The 24,770-nt window shown below is 42.4% G+C and overlaps 1 protein-coding gene, 1 long non-coding RNA gene and 1 pseudogene across 3 annotated transcripts in view; 1 reads left to right on the forward strand and 2 right to left on the reverse strand.

Moving 5' to 3' along the window:
* The window catches only part of DPP4 (dipeptidyl peptidase 4), a 48,958-nt gene extending 38,146 nt beyond the window's left edge, over positions 1–10,812 (reverse strand). The window contains exons 1-5 of the mRNA XM_081928940.1: positions 10,644–10,812; positions 9,572–9,659; positions 2,814–2,903; positions 2,224–2,315; positions 2,032–2,106 (exon numbers count right to left, since the gene is read on the reverse strand). Coding sequence (XP_081785066.1) covers positions 2,032–2,106; positions 2,224–2,315; positions 2,814–2,903; positions 9,572–9,659; positions 10,644–10,649 — 351 coding nt within the window. The 5' untranslated portion in view covers positions 10,650–10,812. The remainder of the gene's footprint in view (positions 1–2,031; positions 2,107–2,223; positions 2,316–2,813; positions 2,904–9,571; positions 9,660–10,643) is intronic.
* Positions 10,813–10,937: 125 nt separating this feature from the next.
* LOC309380307 lies at positions 10,938–20,154 on the forward strand. Its single transcript, XR_014172822.1, has 2 exons — positions 10,938–11,101; positions 19,593–20,154. It is a non-coding gene; the product is annotated as an uncharacterized lncRNA (long non-coding RNA).
* On the reverse strand, positions 13,414–15,067 carry LOC309380054 (protein TFG pseudogene; annotated as a pseudogene). The gene has a single exon. The product of its transcript is annotated as a protein TFG pseudogene (transcript).
* Positions 20,155–24,770: the final 4,616 nt, after the last annotated feature.

Below are 24,770 nucleotides of genomic sequence, written 5' to 3' on the forward strand. Positions count from 1 at the left end.
TTGAAATCAAAGCACATTTGCAGTTTCTCATGCAGGAAACCTCCCATTTAAACCAATGTGATTTTTTTTACTTTAAATAATAAAATCTACCTGTATTATATGACATGATTGCATCACAACCCCGTTATCTGCAGCAGTCATATTGTTTCCTATTAGTTTAAAGGTAAAGGGACCCCTGACCATTAGGTCCAGTAGTGACGACTCTGGGGTTGCAGCGCTCATTTCGTTTTATTGGCTGAGGGAGCCGGTGTACAGCTTCTGGGTCATGTGGCCAGCATGACTAAGCCACTTCTGGCAAACCAGAGCAGTGCATGGAAACACCATTTACCTTCCCGCCGGTGCAGTACCTATTTATTTACTTGCACTTTCGAACTGCTAGGTTGGCAGGAGCAGGGACCAAGCAACGGGAGCTCACCCCGTCGTGGGGATTCAAACCGCCGACCTTCTGATCGGCAAGCCTTAGGCTCTGTGGTTTAACCCACAGCGCCACCCGCGTCCCTTTAGTTTACTCCACAGCAAATTATTCGATGAGAATGGTCTTGTAACTATTTTTGTATACCAGAAAATTGCAATATATTTAGTGCTCTGTACTGTCTACTTTTGGGACGCGGGTGGCGCTGTGGGTAAAACCTCAGCACCTAGGACTTGCCGATCACATGGTCGGCGGTTCGAATCCCCGTGGCGGGGTGCGCTCCCGTCATTCAGTCCCAGCGCCTGCCAACGTAGCAGTTTGAAAGCACCTCCGGGTGCAAGTAGATACATAGGGACCGCTTACCAGCGGGAAGGTAAACGGCGTTCCGTGTGCTGTGCTGGCTCGTCAGATGCAGCTTGTCACGCTGGCCACGTGACCCGGAAGTGTCTGTGGACAGCGCTGGCTCCCGGCCTATAGAGTGAGATGAGCGCACAACCCTAGAGTCTGGCAAGACTGGCCCGAACGGGCAGGGGTACCTTTACCTTTACCTTACTGTCTACTTTTACATTGTGTTAGGTTATTCCCCCACCACCAAATCTGCCTATTCATATATCCTGCAGCTTTACATTTTTGGTCACTGCTTCTTTGAGTACAGTCGTACCTTGGTTTTCAAATAGCCTAGTTCTTGAACATTTTGGTTCCCAAACGACTGAAACCTGGAAGTGACTGTTCTGGTTTTTGAATGTTCTTCCAAAGCCAAATGTCCAACGGGGCTTCTGCAGCTTCTGATTGGCTACAGGAGCTTCCTGCAACCAATCAGAAGCTGCACTTTGGAAGTCAAATGCTTTGGAAGTTGAACCGACTTCCAGAATGGATTCCGTTCGACTTCCAAGGTACGACTGTACAATTTAAAGACTTGTGCTGGTAGTTCCCCACCCCCTTACGCTACTAGACTATGAAGATGAGCTTGACAGGAATGATTCCCTACCCTCTGCCTATCATGGAGCTGGAGAGATAGGCATGGGACCTTTGTGTTATTGCTGGTAATATGTTAATCTTAAAATAGCAGTGCAACATTGAGTGCAAAATCAAGCATACCGGTAGATGTCTAGAGGTGTGGGTGAAAAGAGACAATAAGCTTTTTAGCAAGTAAGGTTTAGTTGCCCGTGCTTGTTGCACGTAATGATTATTTATACCTCTTTATAGCTGCAGCTGTATTATCAGCAACTATCCCCCGCCCATTTTAGCAAAATTGATTTGTATTTTTGAATTAAATATATTCATTTAATTGTTTATGCCAGCAGCAACAGCCCACCCCAGAGAATCTCCCTATTTTCCCAATGAACCAGAAAGCAATTAGTCACCCTCTTGTTGCTACTACAATAAACATCCCTCCCAACTGCATTTTCCCAAAAAATCCACACAAATATCCAACACTGGACTACACTGCAGGATGTGTGCAATGCAAAGTAACTGGCCAAAGCATGTTGGTGTTAAAAACATTTCCCCAGTCCTGATATACCAAAAGGCCCAAGTGAATCAATATTGTACAAAACCTGGAACTTTTCTACTAATATGAAAGAGATGACACAAAAGAGAAAGTAGGCTGTCACTGGTACCTTCTCATAACTGTATCGCAAAAGAGCAAATTTTCGGTCAGGGGACAATATGATCTCTGAACTATTGTAATGGGTCTGTTGACGAAAGAAAAAGGCATTAATAGAAAGAAACCTATATGAATACATAAAAGAAAAATACTCAAACTGTAGCTGTTTTGACGGCAGAAGTATGTGGTATTCATAAAAACTTACTAAGGTGGCATTTGACAATATTTCAGATTCTGTTCCATCATCAGCATTGAAGAGTAAAAGGTTGTTTTCTGCCGTGTGGAGATACTGATTTCCTAAGGGAAAATGTAGGAAGCCATTCAGTAAGACTCAGCGATGAGTAGTACTCATGGGGCACCAAGTTCTCCATACCTCTTTCTTGTTTCCTGGGGAAGTATGTTTGTTCCCCCAGGATGCTGCTTCTTCAATTTAACTTAAAGACACTACCTGTTTGCCCAAGCATTTAATACGTGAATGTTTATTGGAATGTCATCAGCTAGCATTGGTTTTAATTCTATTTTAGATTCTATATATTTTTAATTATTGAATCTCATGGTTAGTATTTTTGTGATGTCCTCTACGCTAGGCTCCTGTAAAGGCAGTATAAACATGAAAAGTATTATTATCATAAATAATAACATTGTATCTGAATACATAGTTAATATATTCAGAAATTAAAAAGATGCCCCAGTACCCGTCCTCTGTGTTTGCACATATTTTGCAAACAACTTTTTCCCCTTTGTATCGCGTATCATTAGTAGCCCTAATGCAGACAAGAAATGCATGCCCATTACCTGAAATCCATTGTAAGTTGAAAGATTTGTATTGAAAATCACCACTTAAATAATCTTGTAGAGTAAATGTCCTCCGGGTGTCAGGAGAACCTGTCAATAAAAGGAAAAAGGCAAGATTGCTTGTGTTGGATGTCATCATCAAAAGCGAATCTGTTTATAGCCCAACCCAGAATATACCATTTGCAAATAAAATGCCTTGATTACAATCATGCTTGCAACGATGATATGAGATTTGGGGTTTGTACCATCACTATGGCCTCTCATGATTGAACCCCACCAAAAAAGAAGCCTTATTGAAAAAGTCAAAGAAAAATCTATAGGTTCAACTTCCCTCTCCTTCATTAATTATTCCAAGAATAGTAAAATCACCTAACATTTCTATATAGAAAGGCAAAAATGTGATATGAGTGGCACAGCACTATTTTGAAGTACTAAAGGTTATAACTACTTTGGACAAAAGTATAGCGCAGCAGAAAAACATGCAAATCTGTTTATACCCATTTTTCATATAAATTCTTCTGCCATTAAACTTTAAACTTAATATGAGCATATGAGGCTGCCAGTAATGAGATGTTTCAAAACAAGCAACATCATATACAGTGTTGCTTAAGAACTCTAAGAAACCAAGAAATCAAAGAACACCAAAAAATCAGTTTTGAAAGCTTCAGTCTCCTATGTTATGTCCAAACTCAAAAATTATTCAAGTTACCTTTTTCTGCTACTAATTCCCAAGCAGAGCTCTGCTAATTATAGATGGCTAGAGTCTTGTACTCAGTGCTGCTTGGGAATTCCAAGAAACCATAAATAAATAAATAAATAAATAAATAAATAAATAAATAAATCGGTGCAGTTTTGAAAAAGTTCAGTCTGCTATTTTGATTCCAAATGGTGTCCAGTTGTTTCCAAACACAGACAAAAACCTGCCCTTTGATCTCAAGAACCATCATGCATAATTTGGTTAAAGTCAATGCAGATTTGAAAGGTTCAGTCCACCATACTGATTCAAAGTAGCCTCTAGCTGTAGCCAAGTACTGGGCAGAAGACGGATTGCAGTTGCTCCCTGATCTAAGGAACCATCCTGAAAAATCTGGTTGCAATACAGTATCTTAAGAGGTGTCCAAATGCATAACAAATAACTTGCAAAAAAAAGAGAGAAAGAAAGCAGATTGAGCTTTAGTATGTAGTGCATTGTCCTTTATTTTAATATATCAGGTATTTTTGAAAAGGATGAACAATTAGGTAAAAGAAATATATCAAACATATTACTGACATAAAGCAGTATGTTACAATAATCATATTATTTACATGCTAAGTAAGGATGAATGGTGCAAAGAGAAGATAAATGCAACCGGTACTAAAGCTACATTTTACTGCATGTGTTTCTTCCTTCTCATAACCAGCAATATTTTAGAAGTAGTTTCCTGACAAATGGTAAACAAAAAGCTGGACTAGATAAATGCAACATAAATCATGGTAGCAGCACTTTAAATTAAAGTGCACAATGAGTTAAACAGCATTCTTATTCAGGATCTTGCTTTCTGCAACCTGTAAAACAAATGAGCTGCTGTGCTTACAGAGTTAAACTGCTAAAACTGGGAGGCTGCAATGACCAGCTTTTTGCCCCTTGTCTCTAATACAGCACATACTATCACACAAGTACCACTAGGTATTGGGCAGATAATATTGCACCAGGTGTGGAGTAGCAGAAAGAATTACAATAAACTACCTTTGCAGTGCAGCATCCTACATCAGATATTATTATAGCAAAAGAAAAAGAAGGGTTGCCTAGAAATATTTAGTTTTCTCCTTGTGTAGGTCATGAGAAAAGGAAAGCATACATCCCATACAGAGTGCATCATCTTATGTTGTGGCAATACTGTGTGACCAGATCACCCAGCAATCAGGACCCTCCATGGCTCTTCTCGAAGCAGCAAGCACATTCTCTTAGTCTACCACTATCCCTACTTGAGCTTCACTGATAGCAGATAGCACCTTCAAGAGAACGAGCAACTCCAAAACCAAACAAGAATGTTCCACAAGTGCTTACCGGAAAATCAGAACACCAATTCCAACTTGAATAAACAGGTAGCAGCTCTTCACTGCCTACAACTAGTGCCAACCAAGCTTTTAAGTTTTTAATGATCTTACAGCACCAGGTAAACAATACAAGGCATCTTAAATTTAATCAATACATCATGAGCTGCAGTGATATTCCTACTCAACTGGGATGCAAATATAAGATTAGCATCTTATATTTAAGTTGGCATTTCATCCAGATTGAGGTTTGTTTGTCTTTTTACAGTTAAGCCTATGCCATTTTGTTTTGTTGCCTGGTACTATGTTTAATTTCTGTGCTGATATTTTGCAGGCTACCACAAACATACATAGTTATTGCTCTCTCTCTCTCTGCTGTGTGTATGCCACCATGAGCATGGTTTGAACTATGGGAAGTCCAGTCTGTTTATGCACATATTGCATACCTGAGTTCTGAATTTTATCTGAGATATTGATTCCTGGATTTTATCTGTGACACTGATCTGTAAAGTAAATAAAATCTGTAAAGTAAAGAAAATAGAGTAGTCTTGTGCAAATGGTCACGCTTCTTGCACCTTTAACATTTGTATAGAAGAGAAGATTTCAGCAGCTGCAAACTGAAATTTCCTCTTCTATTCAACTATTAAAGGTGCAAGAACTCTGTCTGTTGTTGCATTTGCCCAATTATCCGAATGTCTACTCAGTTGAATGCAGCTTATTCCAGACTGCATCTGAATTGGAACTATTTAAGCTGTTTTCTTAATTATGGAAGTTTTTAACTGTTGTTATAGTTTCTTTGTTTGGTGGCTGTAACTGTTTTATTGTTTGTAACCCAGCCTGGGACCTCATGATAAAGGATAGCTAAGAAATTTCACTGACAAGCAAACTTATTCCTAAGGAAGTCTGTTCAGGACACTGACTTCAAAAATCTGATGTTTAAGGGGCGAAATAGAGCACCAGAGCGCCTTTGTACTATGCCTTTGATTGCCTAATTTGTATTAGCATTCAGCTGATTACTATTTCACTCTCATTTTTCATTCTTCCGCCCCACCCATTTTGCAGGAAATTAAGAACATTTGTGTGAGGAACTGATACCAAAAATAAGGCGAAGTGGTGTAGGAGATGCCTCACACAAAACTGCACACTCAAAACACAGCATTAAAGGGCTCTTAAGATGCAAATGTTCTACTCTACATAATGTACATATTTGGCACTCATAGCTTTCTTCCACTTGTTTCAATGCCATGTCAACAATTTACTGCACAATCAGAAAACAGGAAAGCTGTTCTGAGCAGAGCACCAAGAACTGACTAGCAAGTAGCATCTGAAATGTATTATCTCTACTGTCTGTGAACACAGAAGTGCGACTCCCAAAACGTATTTCAGGTTCCTTTTATGATAGCTTTATGGGATAAGGCCCCTGCCTTGTGGAGGTGCCATCAGCTAGAGTTGGTAGCTGCAAAGCTAAACTTTTTTGACTTGGTATAGCAGCACTTCATATATGGGAGCGAGGCACGCACAGTGAGGCATCATAATATATGCACACAGAAGCTCCCAGGTTCGGGTTTTGCAAATGTCAGGTAAGGAATCTGAAGTAGATGAGCTAGGAAAGGATGCAACCGAAATTCTGGTTAGCCATTACAGGTCACGGTTGCCATAGTGAGGTAGATAGAGTGTTATCTCAATTTAACGTAATAACATGTTACATTATTATATAACACCAGATATCTTTGCACCATCTAAGTCTTCTAACAGCAACTGCACACCAATTAAAGGACAAACAACAAATTGTTAACAAAATAGCAATATCTGAACATATAATTGTTAATGTAGCCCTTCATAGCTTAGGACTCTCGTACCTACGGGACCGCCTCTCCTGGTATGCCCCACGGAAGACCTTAAGGTCCATAAATAGCAACACCCTAGAGGTCCCGGGCCCTAAGGAAGTTAGATTAGCCTAGGTTGCCCCAGCCACTCTGGGGGGCTTCCAACATACACACACAAATGTATCTACACATAATAAAACATTAAACCTTAAAAAACTTCCCTATACAGGGCTGCCTTCAGGTTCTGCTTCAAAAAAGGAACAGACACAACCCTTCTCAGAAAGTGATGTGTACATGCACAGAGAAGTGTGGAATGAATGAATAATGGGAATATACTGGATGTATAAGCAAAACTTGTAAGCAAATCAGGATGAATGCTAATTATTGTGTAACCTCCCCACAAACAAAGCAAAATGAATGCCCAATGAAGACTGGTATCCTAGAGGAAGTGTCTCTGTTTTTCTAGAGGATTATTTCTTTTAGCAAGACAATTTTTTTTTATCCTTTGCAACATTTGTACTTGGTGCTTTAATTTCTTATAAAACAGAGTAAAACGTTTAAACTGAAAAGCTGTACCACACACAGGACTCTATAATTAGACTGGACTTTGATCCTACTTAAGGCTTGTTTGAGATTACAGCTGCATTTTTAACCTTTACTTAATCAGGAACTTTGGACCAATGTTCAAGGGGTGAAAAGGAAATGTGTCCCAAGTTATCTGGATTGGTCTAGCTTGCCCACTAATACCCCCCTCCCATTCTTATTTTGTTTTGTCTCCTGCTTGCTCTTCAGTGGATATTTGTTGTTGTTGTTTTTCAAAATATGTGCAATTTACATTTAAAAATTGTTTTTAACATCCCTGAATATTATAAAGCATCTCAGCACACTGCAACACACCATGCTTGTCGCCTATAGATCTGCAAGCAGCTAGGGTTTCCTATTCACATCAATGGAGGCTTGCTCACAGCTGAAAACACAACTATATGTCAGTGTATCAGTCATTTAATGAGTCCTTGTTCAGCTGAATGGTTAAGGAAAAATCTGAGTATTCAGACTTACAAAAAAGGATGGACTCCCATACTGCCTTTTGCTATCAAAAAGGGGACCACTCACCCACAATCTTACAGGATTGGGATGCAAGTAGGCTCATTTTGACCACCCGGATCAAGCACAATCCCAACCAGCTTGGCCTTCAGAAGGAATGCTTTCCAGGAGTTAATTAACAGCACTATTAACTTCCTAGCAACTCATTAGCTGTCATAATTTTTAGCTGCCAAAAAAATAATAATTGTTTAAATTATATGTAATTATATTTGTAGTCAGTTTACTGAAATAGACATTGTCCAAAATGTGGAAACTGTCTAAGGTTACAGGAGAAATTTTGATGTTCCTGCAATTGCAGAATTCCAATACCTAAAGCCGGCATCTGGAAGCATGTGAACAAGTTTAGTAGTCTGCACACCAAGACCACTATGCATACCATAGCATATAATAGTCTTACTCCAATTTTTCATATGGAAACATTGTTTAAAAGATGTATCAAGTAATTGCTCTTAAAACATCAAATGCTACTGTGTATAAAACATTATGTATCTATATAAACGTTCTCTCTGAATCTACAAAGTAGAAACTTCCTTAAATCAGCTACAAATTGCAACTGCCTTTCATCTCCATGTTTGGCACTGCACTGTAAAATATATTTATTACAATGTGCACAAAGGGTAAATAAAATTATACATTCTTTATAAGCATACACATACATCGTTTGCTGCTTGATCTCTATAACGTAAAAAATATTTATCTCCAACTATAGTTTCAGTTCTTTTTGCAACCTTGCTTCGATCCACAAATTCTAGAAATGTACAAAGCCATACATTCCAGCAAGTTTACTGTCAAGAAAGTAATAAAATTTTCATTTGTAAAGAAGGTTGTTGTTTTTTACTTTCTACTTTTTGCAAATGTAATCTCAATGCATAGCTTCCAAGAGAATGGCCCACTGAATCTATCACAAAATAAGGAGAGAGCATGCAGAACAGGAGTCTAGTTTTTGCAATGAATATGAAATATGAATATGAAAGTTTAGGCTACAATAAATCAGTTCATGGGATGCCACCAGTGGCGGAGCTTCATGTTCCGTCACCCGGGGGTGGAGAGCAGGTGGGGGGCGGGGCTGGCACGCATCCCGGGAGCAGGCGGGTGGGCAGCCATGATGGCACCCCACCGGGAACACGCTTCTGGGGGCGGTGCACTCCCCCCGCACTCTTCTTCCTCTGCCAGTGGATGCCACTTGCCTCCAACATTCATAACCATGGTGCAAAATGCACAGGCAGCTCCCCATTTGCACACACTCAGCATGCACACAACCACGGACGTGCACGCCGCTTTTGGCACTGGAAGGGGGGTGGGGCAGGGGTGGAACGGGACAAGGGCATAAGGGGGGTGGAATGGAGTGGGCTTACATGGCTTCCACTGATACACATGTGCCTCAAAAAGCAACCCACGGATAAATGGGGAGTTGCCTGCACCCTATCCCCTCCCTCCACCATAGCTGCTCTTTCCAAGTGCTCCTAACTGAGCGCAGGATCAGATTTAGGTTGAGAAGAGCCCAGGGCCATGAATTTTAGGGAAGCAAGCTGCAGGTGAGGCCATCAAAAGCATCCCCTTTCTTTATACATTAAAAAGTTGCATCAACATTTAAACACACAGATCTGGCCCTAGTTGGCTGCCGGAAGGAATGCTTTCCAGATGTTAATGAGCAGCGCTATTAACCTTCAAGTTATACATTCATATGATGCCAAATGACATACATTCTGATCTCTCTCATGGTTTTCCATGCCGCTTGGAGGATCAAATCACTTCCTGTCACCTACCAAGAGACAATTAACACTGCAAACTTACTTTGGTTTGTCAGTAAAGCTACAGGAACAGCAATGGCCGTGATGAGAACTGCAACACCAAGAAATCCCAACAGATACTTCACTATGGTCTGAGAAGAAAAAAAGAAGGAAGTTAAAAAGTATGTAATGTGCATAAAGAGTACATATATTTCTATGGCAATCATAGACAATGATGCCCATGCATCAAATCCAACCCACAATTGGCCTACCATTTATGGGGCCTTCTTAAAGGGTTGTGTCTTTTTAAAGAAAATGTGCTGATTCACATTTGCACCACACTGATACATTTACCATTACTTATTAATGTGGCCAGCATGACCAAACCGCTTCTGGTGCATTGGAACACCGTGATGGAAACCAGAGTGCACGAAAACGCCGTTTACCCTCCCGCCGCAGCAGTACCTATTTATCTACTTGCACTGGTGTGCTTTCAAACTGCATCCCTACTGTAACTAGTGGAGGCTCTTCAGCTTGGGTTTTGGGGGCATATCTTGTCCCCATTCAAAAAATTCTCTTCCATCCCCCACTTCCCCAGGTCTTCACACATCTCTAGTCCTTGCAATGCAGGAATCTCAGCAAAAGCATCCATGACAGATGGCCATGCAACCTCTGTCCCAACAGCTGTTATTTCCAGAAAGTTTCCCCTGATGTTTACTTCAGAAGTATAAACACCCCAGTCCCTCTCTGCAGACTTTCGGGGTTATTTGTGTTTTACGCGCCTGAAATGGCATCCGCACCCGCAGCCCAGCCCCAGGAGCGACCACGGGAAACCTTGCGCTTTCATTGGCGAGGAAGGAAAACGAGGACCGTACGTCTGTCAGCCAGCATCTCTCTCCAGGGAGGGGGGGGGGGAGTGCGCGCGCGCGCGCGCGTAGATACACGAGGCGCCCGGAATGGAGCGAGAGGCTGAGGCAGCCTCCAAACTCCAGGCGCGCCCGAGCCACCGCCGCCGCCGCCTTCGCCCACGAACAGCCTAGTCAGGCGGCCGAGGCGAGGCGCGTTCCCGTCGCCCCGCGCGCCAGAGAAGCGGCCGAACTTGCCGCCGGGGCCACACGGCTCGCTTCCTTACCCACCTTCATTGCGGGAGCTGGACGAGGGGCGAAACAGCAGCTGCTGAGGAAGCGCTAGAAGTGCAGGGTTTCGCCTCAAGCGCGCAAGACTTTGCTCCCGGATATGCAGACGTTCTCCGTCAGCAGCAGCGGCCGCGGCGCCCCGTTAAATATTAGCGAGGTTTCCAAGCGGGGAGCAAAAACCTCCCGGCTGTCACACACAAACACGCTCACGCTCGGGACGGGACGGGCAGCCAGGCGCACGGGACGGAGGGAGGAGCCCGGCGGGGCAAGGGAGTCGGCGGCTGGGCGGGGCGGGGGATCCCAGCGTGAGGAGAGAGGGCCGGGCAGGCGAGGCGCCCACAGAGCGCTTGGGCGGGATACACTAGTCTCTCCCCACGTGGGCGCCAGTCCAGCTGGCCTGAGGTAAAGCAAGAGGAAAGCTTGTGCGAAGCGGAGGACCTCAAAGCGCGGGCGCTGAGGTGAGGGGGGCCCGGATTTGGCGCGTGAGTTGAAGGAAGGAGCAAGTCTCTGCGCAGGCGTGCAGGTGACTGGGCCACGCCCCTATGTTCGGTTTCTAAAATGAGGTGGGAGGGCCTGGCTGACTTCTCTTTTTCAGACTCAGGTAGGTAGCCGTGTTGGTCTGAGGCAGTCGAAATAGAAATAAAATTAAAAAATAATTGTCCAGTAGCACCTTATAGACCAACTAAGTTTGTTCTGGTATAAGCTGTACCAGAACAAACTTAGTTGGTCTATCAGGTGCTGCTGGACAATTTTTCTCTTTTTTATTTCTTCTTAGGCTCCAGTCCTCCACCCACTTGGGACTCAAGACTGAGTAGACTTGGCTAGCATGGCATTAAGAAGCTGTTCTTCTGAGCTCAGTTCAGTTGCATCTTTATGGGCAATTGAAATGATCATGGAGTTAGAGGCTGTCATGGAAAAAAGGTAAAGGACCTCTAGACGGTTAAGTCCAGTCAAAGGCGACAATTGGGTTGTGTCGTTCATCTTGCTTTCAGGCCACAAACAGCTTTCCGGGTCATGTGGCCAGCATGACTAAGCTGCTTCTGGTGCAATTGAAGCCAGAGTGCACGGAAATGCCGTTTATTTTCCCACCACAGTGCTACCTATTTATCTACTTGCACGGGCTTCCTCCCTTACTGCTAGGTTGGCAGGAGCTGGGACAGAGCAACGGGAGCTCACCCCATTATGCGGATTTGAACCGCCGACCTTCCGATCAGCAAGTCAAAGAGGCTTACTGGTTTAGACCACAGCAACACCTGCATCCCAAAAGGCTGTGATGTAGTGGAGGGGAAAATAGGGGAGTGCAACTCCTGGTGGTTCCTCCCCCCCCCCCAGCAGAAGCTATGTGTTATTAGCCAGAGATCTAGGTGAGTGAGAGATTCACCTTGCTCTAGCCCAGTGTTTCCCAACCTTGTGCCTCCAGCTGTTGTTCTCCAGCTGTTGGGTCTCCAGCTCTTGTCATCCCTAGCTAGTAGGGATGATGGGAATTGTAGTGCACTAGCCAGTGGTTCAGATGATAAGACCTTCAAGGGTATTTGTTGTATTTGGTATTTGTTATTATAATTTTGTGGCAGATTAGCATAGAGGAACTTAGAAGATAAATAATTAAGAAGAGGCTGCATACTTCTTTCCACTGGAAACAGAATCCATGTAATGAATCACAGAGGAAGTTCTTTGATGTTTATGCTGTACGAATCTGTCTCATTATGAGGGGATTCCCCACATTGGATTTTGGTTGCACAAAACAAACACAGAAACACAGCCTTCAGTTTTTCAGCTTTCAGTAGCAGAAACATTAAAATGATCTTTGGCTTTAGATTTCCCCCTCCTGAATTGCACCTTATTTGAGTTGTACATGGTGGTAGGGATAGATATTCCAGATGTCAGAGTCCAAGGGTCTGAAGTTCCCTAAAAGTAGTAATTGAGATACCTGAGAAATGTTAACAGAACACAACCCTCTGAATAGGTATGTGCTTGAAAAGAAAAGTATAAAAACCAGGTACATTTTTCAGAATAACTTTGTGGGGTGATATATGCAAGATAATGTATTATACATCACATTGAGAAGTCTATAAAAATGACACATGCAAGAAATGGTTATATAACCAGAAATGGCACGTGTGAAATAAATGACATATGCAAAGTGACATGCAAGAGTGATGAAAGTGACATATGTAAGATCATGTCTTACACACATTAATTGATCAATGCATCCCCTGTTCCTATTCTCCTAATAACTACCATAGAACATAGATTACAATCCTCATTTGTAAATTGGTGTATTTGCCTCTAGCACTTGTACAATCAAAAGGATATTGTTTAGTCAGGAGTGCTGTGACATTAAAAACTGGTGACATGGGGTTGGCAGCTATTCATCACATTATTTATGACATGACATTAGGATACTGGCCATTCAATTAAGTCTTCTGGGTGGGTCACAACACAATATGATATTAGACCATATATTATTACAGCCAAGATAAAATCAGAAAGCAGCAGCAAAATGAGATTAAGAATCCCCCCCTTTTTACTCGTTAAAAGTTTGTGGTATTTTTGTATGTTTTTAAAGCAAGCACAGAATATAATGCTGCCTAAAAACCCACAGAGGGGAAAGCAATAAGTGCCAATAGATAAAAGTGCAATTCCATACAGTTCCATTGAATTTAGTGGGGCTTTCTTCCAGAGAAGTGTGTACAGGATTGCAGCCTAAAAGCATGTAATTGAAATCTTGAGAAAATGAAGTCTCTAGCTGGCACAGCTAGATTTTTCACCTAGTAGTTTAATATGGCAAGTCAGAATGTCATTACTTTACAAACATTTAGGTAGTGTTTCCAGTATTAAACTAGAAAGCCAATACAATTTAAAGCAGGAAACAAGATTAATTTGGTCATTTATCCCAGCAAATTATATAGCAACAGTGATACCATAGAATATTCTGCCTTTCATTAGTTTCCATATTTTAGTTAAAGAACCTTGGAGTATGGATGGAATAGCAACGGCAACAACTTGGACTTACTTGGGGCCCGTCAACAGCACAGCTTCCTTATCGATAGCCAGGACCTGGCTGGGTGTAACCCTGGCCAAAAGGAGGGTGATTGCGTGCATATGGATTAGGGCCACTTGGAGGGGGTGTCATAGTAGTTCCAGGTGGTGGAGTGAAGCCTGGTCTTGGCTGATAAGCACCTGGCTAGCTGGGAGCCATTCGAGGTTGCGAAGCTGGGGTCACATTATAGCTGGCCGACTGTGAAGCTTGTGTTGTGTAGTTCTGTGCAGGAAAGGTGCCTGCCTGATACTGCTGGGGAGGCTGAGCTGGCAGCTGCTGAGGTTGAGGCTGGCCAGGAAACCCAGGAGCTGGAGCCTGTGAGGGCTGCTGGCTGTATGCTTGGAACTGCTGTGCTTGTTGAGGAGCAGTCTGCTGGCTGTAGCCTGCTGGATACTGCATACCACAATGTGGCTGAGGGTGAGGCTGCTGAGCAGGGTATCCAGCTTGTTGTGGATATTGTGGATATATCTGGCCTTCCATCTGACCAGTTTGTGGCTGAGTTCCTCCATATTGTGGCTGCTGTGGTTGAACTCCAGGTGGATGAGCTGCAGAAGATGAAGAAGCAATGCTATCGGGTGTTCCGGAACGTTCTTCTACAGGGGCACTGGGGGGTCTCGAAACCTGATCATCTGCCAGCCCAAATGCTGACATGACATTTTTTTTTATTTCATCTTGATTTTTTAATGGATCAAAAGCAGACATACTTGCTGCTATAACTTGAGTAGAGGGCTTGACAGTGGAGTCAGTAGTAGCAGGCTTATCTTCCCTACTCTCTGCAACATCATTTTCAGGGAGGCTTGTGGAAAGTCCTGGTTCAGCTGGGGGCTCTAGGCAATCCAGCAAACGATTCACTTTGTTATGAAGTTCTATCAGCTCTCGACAGAGGTATTTCACTTGATTAGATTCCAGAGGCCTTGGCTGCCCATTCACATACTGTGTCAATTTCAGTATCCTACTGCACTGAATTGCAAAAGAAAGATCTGAGCTATCAAAGATTGTTATAAGATCCCCATCTTCGTCTTTGTATTTTATTGTAACTTCATCATTGCTCAGAAGCTTTCCCCTGAAAACTCTCTGCATCATCAGCACTAACTCGTCATAGGTGATGTCCTCATTGTGAATGGGAATTCTTCTAATATCATCACCCATTTGAGCTTTCCACTCAAATCCAGTTGTCCATTCATGGTTAACTCTGGCCTTCTTACACAGCTGTCTTGGAAAATGTATTGAGTAGCTGGGCAGATTTTCCCTTTTACTTTCAGCTGGAGGTCAGATGTCCCGCCATGCAGCAGTGGTTAGTAAAATATAACAATAGGCAGCAGTGTGTGGAATTGCTGCCGCCGCTGCCGTACGTGGCAAAGACTCGGCCAAGGCGGTTGCTGCTGCCGCTCCATGCCTTTCGAGGGTATGGTAGATAAACAGATTAAGGTCGAAGTTATGCCTGGTGGCTTTTGTAAAATTTCTGTTTAACAGTCACCATCATGATCAGCCCTTAAAAAACAGGAGTGGAAGCAGCTGCTTTCTGGTCAGAGCTGTATTGGCCCTGTAATTTGATAATAAGCGCCAACAGGAAGAAAAGTTGGTTTGTTTCAGCCGCAATAAATCTTTCAGCAAGTTCGAGATTTCTTCACTTACCTCTGCACCGATTGTTGTTTCTCGTCCCCCATCCACCTCACCCTGCCAAAAAGTTATGACAAAGGGCTGATTACTTTTTCCATGTCCAAAGCTGTTCATTATGAGGGAAGGCATGTATGAACATTTTTTAATAATGTCCAAATGGATAGGAAAAATGTGGGTAAACAAAAGGCACAATTTCCTGCACCCTTAAAAGCTTTCAAAGCAAGCACCCATATATTCAAGGCATAGGCAGAAATGTTCATTGCCAGGAAATAAGCATATGGCTTAAAAAAAAAATCTTTGAAAAATCAGGATTTAATAATGAGAAGAAGAAAAATATTTAGAACCCATTCTGATCATGAGAACTAAAATCTATCACCGAGAGGCTTTGAAGAGTTTTCCATTTCATTTAATTACCTAAAAAAATAACTGGCATTCAGAATGCTATGAAGAGATGCAAAAGTGAGATTTATTTCAAAACTCACTAGCTACACGTGTACAAGTGTTTGTGTGAAAGAGAGTACACTTACTGATTTGTTCAGCTCAGCTATTTTGTACACATACACATACTTCACAGTAATTGAACACTGCATGTGAATAGCCATACAAATGTACAGCTCAAGTATTTGTATACACAGATTGTACACTTGTTGAATGTACAATGTGAACATCCATAAGAAGTGGACAAAAAAAGAAGGAAGAAGGTTCTTATCCTTCTGGACATACAGCCACACTCATATCCTTGTACAGGAGAAGAACGATATATTGAGTCCAGTGCTTGCATAATATGGCATGGCATTTTAAAACATCATTTCTTTACACTTAGAAGGTTTAGGCGGTCCCAGCAATTGTGGATGTACCCACACCTGCCCAGTGATGTGGGAATATTCCAAGCTCACAGTCCCAACTTTGTTCACCTGTGGCATGTGCAAGGAGAAAAAGACATCACCTAATCAAAGGAAGGTTTTTCAAATATGTATCAGGCAACCACAAGCACCTGTGTGGATGGCTGGATCTAGAACAGGCTTCCTCAAACTCGGCCCTCCAGATGTTTTGAGACTACAATTCCCGTCATCCCTGACCACTGGTCCTGCTAGCTAGGGATCATGGGAGTTGTAGGCCAAAAACATATGGAGGGCCAAGTTTGAGGAAGCCTGATCTAGAATCAACCTAGATTAAAAGCAGGTATGTTGAGAATGAGTGCGAACAATTCCAGATTGAGAAAAGCTACATTTTTGTGTTGCAAGCAGGTTCATGTATACGCAGCCCCATTTTTAATGCTGCACTTTGATCCTTCAATTTGCCACAAAGGTACATTTCGATGACACCTGGCAGCATCAGACTGTCACCAACAAGGAATCATTTAGTATAGTGAAACAGGTTTTATGTAACACTCTCCTTAATGAAATCACCTGCAATGAGCTCGAGACAAGAGAGCCTTCTTATAAAAATGATGCATTATTTTTATAACCTTCTTGTCAGATGACTCATTTTTTGTTTCTGTGTCTTTAAAATATTCTGCTTAATTTATGTTGCTTTGCTTTTAATTGAGATTCTGCACAACACTGATTTTTTTTTAATATTAGTTTGTGGTATAGAAGTGAATGCACAGTAATAGACAGGTGTTGATGATAAACGGGTTTTGCAAATGAACCTAGAGGAAATGTGATTTCTCCACACTTTACAGAAGATTAGCATGCTCCATTTGTTTCATATCAGTGGCAACAATGGTTTTAGTCATTCAGGAGCTCCGTAAGATAAATGCATCTCTAATATAAAACCTCTGCTGTGGTTACTTTTTTGATTATCAAAATACATTTCTTGTCAAATGGTACCAAAAAATTAACCCTATGAGATACACACTGTATTTCCTAATGAGCAAGTTTCAGGGCAACTGAAGCGAATACCTGTGCAATTTTTACTGAGTTTTAGTAAAATGAAAAGCATTTTCTCAAATTTTTCATGTTTCAGAAATTATTCATTTTTAGAAATGGTGGGTCCGGGTGCCATTTCCTGTTTTTCTGCTATCTGTCCAGTGTTTGAGCCATAAAAATTGGAACTGGAAATACATTGTTACAGGCTCATCACTTGTCCCCTTACTCTTAAGCACAACCGTAAACCAGTTCAGATAGATGCTTGCTTAAATCTGCTTTCAAGAGTTGCTACTCAAATGTCATTTCACTCTTTTCATAATTTACTGGGTGGCCTTAAATTTGTAGCACAGTATTTCAGAAAATGCATGCAGACTTGAGGACAGAAGTGAAAAAGGGCACTGAAGACTATTAGATGGAGCTTTCCCTGTTCCCCTCTCTCCTTCCAAAGGCAATTCCATTGGAATACCAGATTCCATTCTGGCTAATTCAGCAGGGATAGGAGAGAGTTTTGATTCACTTCACAGCAGTTCACATTTTCCCTGTCCAAAACAATATGCAAGCTAAAACACATTCGCCCTTCTAAATTCTCAAGTTTTCTGAATTTCACAGTGCCAAGAAAAGTGTACAAAAATGCATGTGCCAGGGCAAAGTGTGCATAAAAGGCAAGTATTAGCAAAAATAATATTAAAAAGCATCATATTAGGGGAAACGACTTTGCAAAAATGTGTGTATTAGGCAAAATTACATGCAAACATATTAGGAGACATTTGCAGGTGAATTTTCATGAGGACTTAAACAAAAAAGAATTCACAAATTGATGTAGGAATGTGGAGGATTGGTTTTAAGATTAGAAAAATGAGAAACCAAAATTGACAGGTTTGCCCCTCACTATCCCCCATACAAAGTTGGGCACTAAAATGCAAATTCTGTTATTCAGATCATCAGGACCTCCCTTGAAGTGAATTAATAGGCAAAACTCAAAGGCTACCTCTTATGTTAAGTCCCTATGATTGAAGAGCTCCCGTCTCAAACCACACACTATATGGCACACAGGCAGGGAAAGTACAATGGAACATTATAATGCTCATAGTGTGCTGGGGGAATGGGGAATTCTGACCTGTTTCGGAATTCTGACCTCTCTTATCAGGTAAACTTCATGTCTGAAATGCTTGCTGATAAATGTAAAAAAAAAAAAAGTTCATTTCTCTAATGATGTGTGTAGATCATCTGCTCATCAAATTCCAGCTTTCTGGGTAACCTAATGCATGTTGAATTCCAGGTTATAGCTGAGGCATAAAAATCTTTCCTTCGCCATTTGCTTTTCTGTCAAGTGATGCAAGTGCCTTGGATTATGTGTGCACCAAACCTTATCTTCTGAGCTGGTGGGGGAGCAGCTTTGAGACCCCAGTTTTTTTCCTCTCCTCAGCACACATCTTGCATATTCTCAGATACGTACCGCAACAGAATGGCAGCAGGTATCACCCACTACAAAACAGCGCAAAGCCTTGGTAAATCTGGCAAGTAACGTTTACACACTTGCCTGGAAGCTCATCCCACTGAACTAAATGCAGCTTGCTTCTGAGTAGACAGGCATAGGTTCGCCCTATAAAATGCCTTAACAAAAATGAAGCAAAAGCGCTTATCTCTGAAAAGATGCAGGATAAATAGTGACTTAAAAGGGGTAAGAAGCACATTAGTATTGAAATATACATTGAGGTTAAAAACCCTGAAAGAAGGAACATATGAGGTAGAGGAATGCTTCAGATGCAAAGACATAATTGGGGGGGGCATCTTTTGTGAGAAATATTTTTAGTCAGATTTTCTTTAACTGCCACCAGCTTTATGAAATGAAACATTCCAGGTAGTGCCTTGCTGCATTTTTCATGGTGTCCCCGTGTTTTAATGCAAAAAATGAGGCTGGGTCAAACAAGGGTCCATTGTTTCCCTTTATCCTGGAAGAGATTTCTGCAGGTCTGCAAAAAATGTAAGAGCCAAATGTCAAACTGTTTCCTCTTCTTCACTGATATTAATGGCAAAGCTCCAAAAAATAGGCATCCTGACATTTCAGTTGGGATCTCTGAATCCTTTGTTTGCAAACTAACAGATTACATTCTGTACTTTTTGTAGGGAGCTGCTTCCTAAACTGTGGGACACGGCAACCCTCAATTGACCAGGGTGGGATCAGTGAGTGAAAGAAGGTGGTTTTCCAAATACATGAGCACATTAGGATCTAATTGTCAGCTATACGCCAGGAATATTTATTATTATTATTCTGCAGTGATTTCTAATGGGAACTATACAGCACTTTCAGGCAGGGCGGGGTAGAGAGCATGATTACAAACTTCAGGGCTTTCAGAACTTTTGGGAGCAGATGAGGGTCTATTGTTCGACCCACCCACCTCTTAATCTTTGCTGTAGGTGTGTAATGGAGGTGCATGGACGTCCCCTCACCGGACTACCCACCTGTAGTCCACCATTTACCACTCTTGAAGCACCACCACTGCCTTTCTGTTGCAGCAAAACAGTCAGCAATGTGTCTGTAGGGCTCTTCAGTGGTGCCTTGCTCTGGGGAAGTCTCACTTGCACAGTGGTAGCAAAAATGAGAGAGAGAGAGGGAGAAGCTCAGTGCATAGGGGTAGAGGCATCTAGGAGGAATCAGTGGAATCAGAATGAATTGAACTGCCCTTGTCCCCACTCCCTTCATCTTGCAGTGGATCCTGATAGCTGAACATTGTTCATCCTGCCCAGAGGATAAAATCCCAGATTAAAGATTTGTCTTTTAAAAAGTGGCACACAACAAAGAAGAACGGAACAGGACGCCTCCCTCCCTTTGTCTTTGTTTTGCTATCAAGATCTTTTTTTTAAAAAAAGGCTCAAATTAAGCTATTCTGATTTTATCTGTAAGCCGCATGTTATGGTAAGAGGCAGGGTATAAATAAATAAGTGTACTAAAATCAATAAATTGGCACTTTCTGGAAAACTGGTTTCTCCCTAGTTATGTAGTGTTTGTATCCTGCTCTTCTTCAATAAGTACGTAGGTATTGAACAGAACAGAATAAACAGAAAAGTTAATAATTTACTACAGAAATTTCCTTGTTTTATGAGCTTCAAGAATCTGTCACCTCTCACTACCTCTGCCACCTCTCCATTCTGCCCTTTAAGAACAACTGCACAACCACTCACCCAGTTCCGGACACAAGTAATGATGTAGAGGAGGGCCAGCATGGAGGAACATAGTTCCATGACTTTCTCCTGGCCAGCAATGATGATGTCATGACTCCAGAGTCCAGAAGGAGTCAGGGCACTGAGTTGGAGTATATGGTGTTGCCAGTTAATGAGCCAGCTCGGGTTACTGGTTCTGAGCCTGCTGCTGATGGTCAGGGAAACACCATATCTGAGGCTGACTCATTGAAAGAGATGCTGCAGCACCCAAGCTTCTTGAACTGGAACCAGGACCCTCACAGGTGCCTTTTCCTGAGCCTCAGGAACCAGATGCTACCACCCCAGCCCAACAGCCCCCAGACAGAAAGCCACAGAGCACAGCAGACATGCCCATCTTCAGGCCAGCGATCTTAGTTCTGCTGAAGGGGGTGGAGCCTAGGAGGGCTGGACTGGAAGCAGAGGCTCAAAAGACCTCAGTTCACTTCCAATCCTTGTCAGAGAAAGTGGCTCACTAGGAGCTCTCCATGGTACTTGGTGGGCACCTTCACAGTTCCAGAACAAGCCATCACAAGGATGACTGACAGACCCTCCTTGTCCTGTTGATTGAGTGAGGTGATGCTGAGGCTCCCATGCTTTTCTGTTGCCTGTGATATATTAGTATAGTTTGAGACTGAGTCTGGCCTGCTATTCCGAAACTGTCACCAGAGTCCAATGTAATGGATGAAAACAGTTCCATGAGTGGTTTTTGTTTTTGTGTTTTTTACACTCTCCCTGGAGGCATGACTATGGAGGATGTCTGGATGGCCTCTTGCACCTTGAAATGTACAACTAGGCTACTGACTCATCCATGTCTCCTCTCCATCTTATCTGGCATGCTATTTTTATGTCCTCTAAGGTCTGACCCTACTTGGCCCAGCTAGTGTCCAGCAAAGTTCCTCCATTAGTATCCTAATGAGAGGGCCATGTTGGCCTGGAGACAATGAGGAATGATGTTCTTTGAAGATATTGCAGGCACTTGCCCCACACCCCCACACCTGGCTGGAAGTGATAGCATCTTGAAGTTAGGTGAACCATAGCTGAGTTGTTTCGTATGTGAGTTTGGATGACATTGGAGAAAAGGAGACACAGAGAGGCTCATCTTTATCTGTAGTTTTCGTTGCAAAGCTGTGGTGTGGACAGGTTCCCTGGAAACCTTATGGGGAAGCAAGATCTGTTGGAGTGTTTATGCTGTGACTCTTTCCACCCCATGCTCAGGTTTTATATGTGCGTTAATAAATCCATATACAGCTGGCGGCCATTTTAGGTGTGTCCATTTGACGTGTAACTGCCACCACACAGGTCCTTTTGAACCTGGAAGAAAGCAGAATGGGGGTGGAACAGGGCCAGAGTGGGGTGCACTTATATGTACTCCACCAATGTGTGTGAGGGCTGGGAACACAACCTTTGTGCGAAATGGTCGCCACCTGTACCCTAAACCTACCTACCACAGTCTCCTTTGACCATCAACCCAAGGAAACTGAGCCCCAGGTAAGCACAGGCACCTCTGGGATCTCTTGAATGACCTGCTTGAGTGAGTCTCCAACAGCATCTGAGTTGCAAAAAGGTCGCACAGAAAGGCGAACTTGATAAACCTTGATCTTATCTAGAAAGGAAATTCTAACAATCACTTTTGCTGATGAGGCTTGCTGATTATTAAAAGAGATCTAGATGAGGACCAATATGTTTGCTTCCTGGAATTTAGTGGCTTGAGGTCATAGTCTGAAAGAGATAACAGACATTTTCCACTGAAACCTCAGTCATGCTTCGTTTATTGCTAGTAGTATGGCTCTAGGAAATGTCAAAGTAGTCCTCACAGATGCATCTACGCAGAAGTAAGACCCACTGAAGTCGATGGAATTTACTTCCAGGTAAATCTAGGACTGCAGATGAAGAAGCAGCCTGTCCTTGGGATGAAAGGAACCACAGGAGATCGGTGTCTTCTGTTCCTGTTTGCATTTCTCCAAGGGAAATAATGTCTATTTGACTGCTTTTCTCAGGTTAGAAGAGACACGCACAGATAGAGAAGCCCTTTCTTGCTGCACTCAATAGACAGTTTACAGAACAGCTTATTATGAACTGGTTTTGTGTTCAATCCTGACATGAGTTCAAGGCAACCGTGAGGGTTTAGATTTTGTTTCAGTTCCAGTCTCTCTACAGTCGAGTTTCATTTGGGTTCAGATTCAGTCCAACTCTCTGATTACCAGCCACAGATGTAAAAATAACATTTGCTCACATTCGCCTGTCTCCAAATTGTGATGAACTTGTGTGTTATCATAAGATGAAACAACATGCCTAGGCTTGCTCTGTAAGGGGGAAAGGTAATTTTAGCTTGATCTACCTTACATCCTTCATGAAGGTCACATCCAGATTATGCATTTAAAGCACACAACTTCCCCCAAGGAATCCTGGGAACTGTAGTTCATTAAGGGTGCTGGAAATTGTAGCTTTGTGAAGGGACAGCTTTGTATAGTTCCCAGGACTCTTTGGAGGCAAGCCATGCAGTTTAAATGTGTGATAGACAATGAACGTTCTTTTGTAATTCAAGAAAACAGTTAATAAACATTATTTCCAAAAAATAATAATGTATGAAGTGGATGTGACCTTTATCTGCCTTTTGCGGGTCAGGGTGGGGCTGTTGTTTTTTTAGCCCTCAAAAAAAATTACATTTTTGAGGATGTTGATGTTGATATTTGGGGTGGAAATACACTAAATGATCAAGTGCAATAGGCACTTCTGAATAATATTCATTGAGACATACACACAAGTACAGTGAAAGTGATTTTGACATACATTTTCTGCATCCTAAGGAATTTGTTTTGAAGGAAGGCAGAGCGGCTGTGGCAAAACTGCTTCCACCACACTTCTCATCCTCAAGGAGTTACTTCCAACAGCTATCTTGTTCCTGTCCATTTGCTTTTAAGTTTGGAGAGGATTTGTTTGGGCAGCAGTCGTTAGAGAGACCTGTAATTACCACCCACCTACAGTTATGAGTCTAAGAGAAATTAGATCCTCGTGCACATCCCCGTCAGCAGTACTCAGATATAAACAGTATCAGATGTAGCTGCATGAAACTCAGGAATTCAAAAGAAACCCTTTGCCTTCTTAATGCATTCTTCCGCCTTGCATCATGAAGCTTCGGGGGGGGGGGTGTGTGGTGTGTGGACTTTTCTAATAGCTTCACTTTAGCATAGCTCTAATCTCCCCACCCCCCACCCCTACCCAGATATACTGACAAACACAGCATAGCATATTATCTACACACCACAAGTGGAGTTATTCATAGCAGAAACTGAAACTCAAGCTCCACATAGCTCTCTAGGGGGAATTCTCTCGCAAAGACTCCGCAAAGATGCCAATTGTCAGGCCTCTGTGCTTTTTTAACCACAGCAAACACAATGAAAGGCTGTTTGTCTAACTGGAAAGGTTTGGGTAGAACAAACCGCACGAGAGAAGGAGATCATATGATAAAGGCAATCATATGCAAAACAAGAAGGTGCTGTTTGTCAGGCTGGGGGCGGGGAAGTGGGAGGATGGGCCATGAAAGTGCTATTTAGAGGGAAACTTAAGAGATCAGTAAGAGGAACCTTACAGATGGGGAACCTTTGACCCCACCATGAATTCCCAATACCCATCATCCTTGACAATGGGGCATGCTGACTGAGGATGATTGGAACTGGAATTCCAAAAACAACTGGAAGGCCACATGTTCCCCATCCTTCCTATACAGGATACTTTAATGTACCCATGAAGGCTGAAATCTGCCTTGAAAGACATCTGTGGGGGAGGAATTTCTTAACTCTTTGCCACTGGAGGTTTTTCTGCTGAAATCAAATGCACACACTTGTGGGTTTTTTCCACAGGAAAAAAGAAAACAATGAAGCGGAAAAGGTTGAAAAGCCCCTCCCCTGATGATCTTCCACGGTGGATAATAGCCCTTGTAATATATGGACTGACCACAAGTTTGGTTCAGACTCTGATTTGGTGTCCAGAGAATCTTGAAGAAGTTACAGAGAACTTGGGGTGAATGATTCAGCTCAGGTTCCACCCTGCTGTAACTTTCCTTCCCCTTTGACAGAAGTGGATGAAATTTTCAGGCATGCCAGTCCATCCAGAATGGATCGAACCTGCCATATGGCAGATAAGGTTTTTTTCTCTTCTCCTTGGTACCTTTAAATCTAATCCTTATAACCTTTGGTGAAAGAATTGCATGATATTTGCTATGTTGCCCTATCTGAGGGCACAGATCCTGACCAATATCAACAGGACAGCTTTCCTGGTTTTCCTGCAAGAAGGAGCTGTTGCAAGTTTAGGATGGGTGCAAAACAGAATACGTAACTTAATCTCCCCTTGTGCTTTGTGGGCAATTGGTCTGAAGATGCTCAACAGGACAATCAG

The sequence above is a fragment of the Podarcis melisellensis genome, assembly GCF_964234715.1.
Source record: "Podarcis melisellensis genome assembly, chromosome: 1".
NCBI classification, from domain to species: Eukaryota; Metazoa; Chordata; class Lepidosauria; order Squamata; family Lacertidae; genus Podarcis; species Podarcis melisellensis.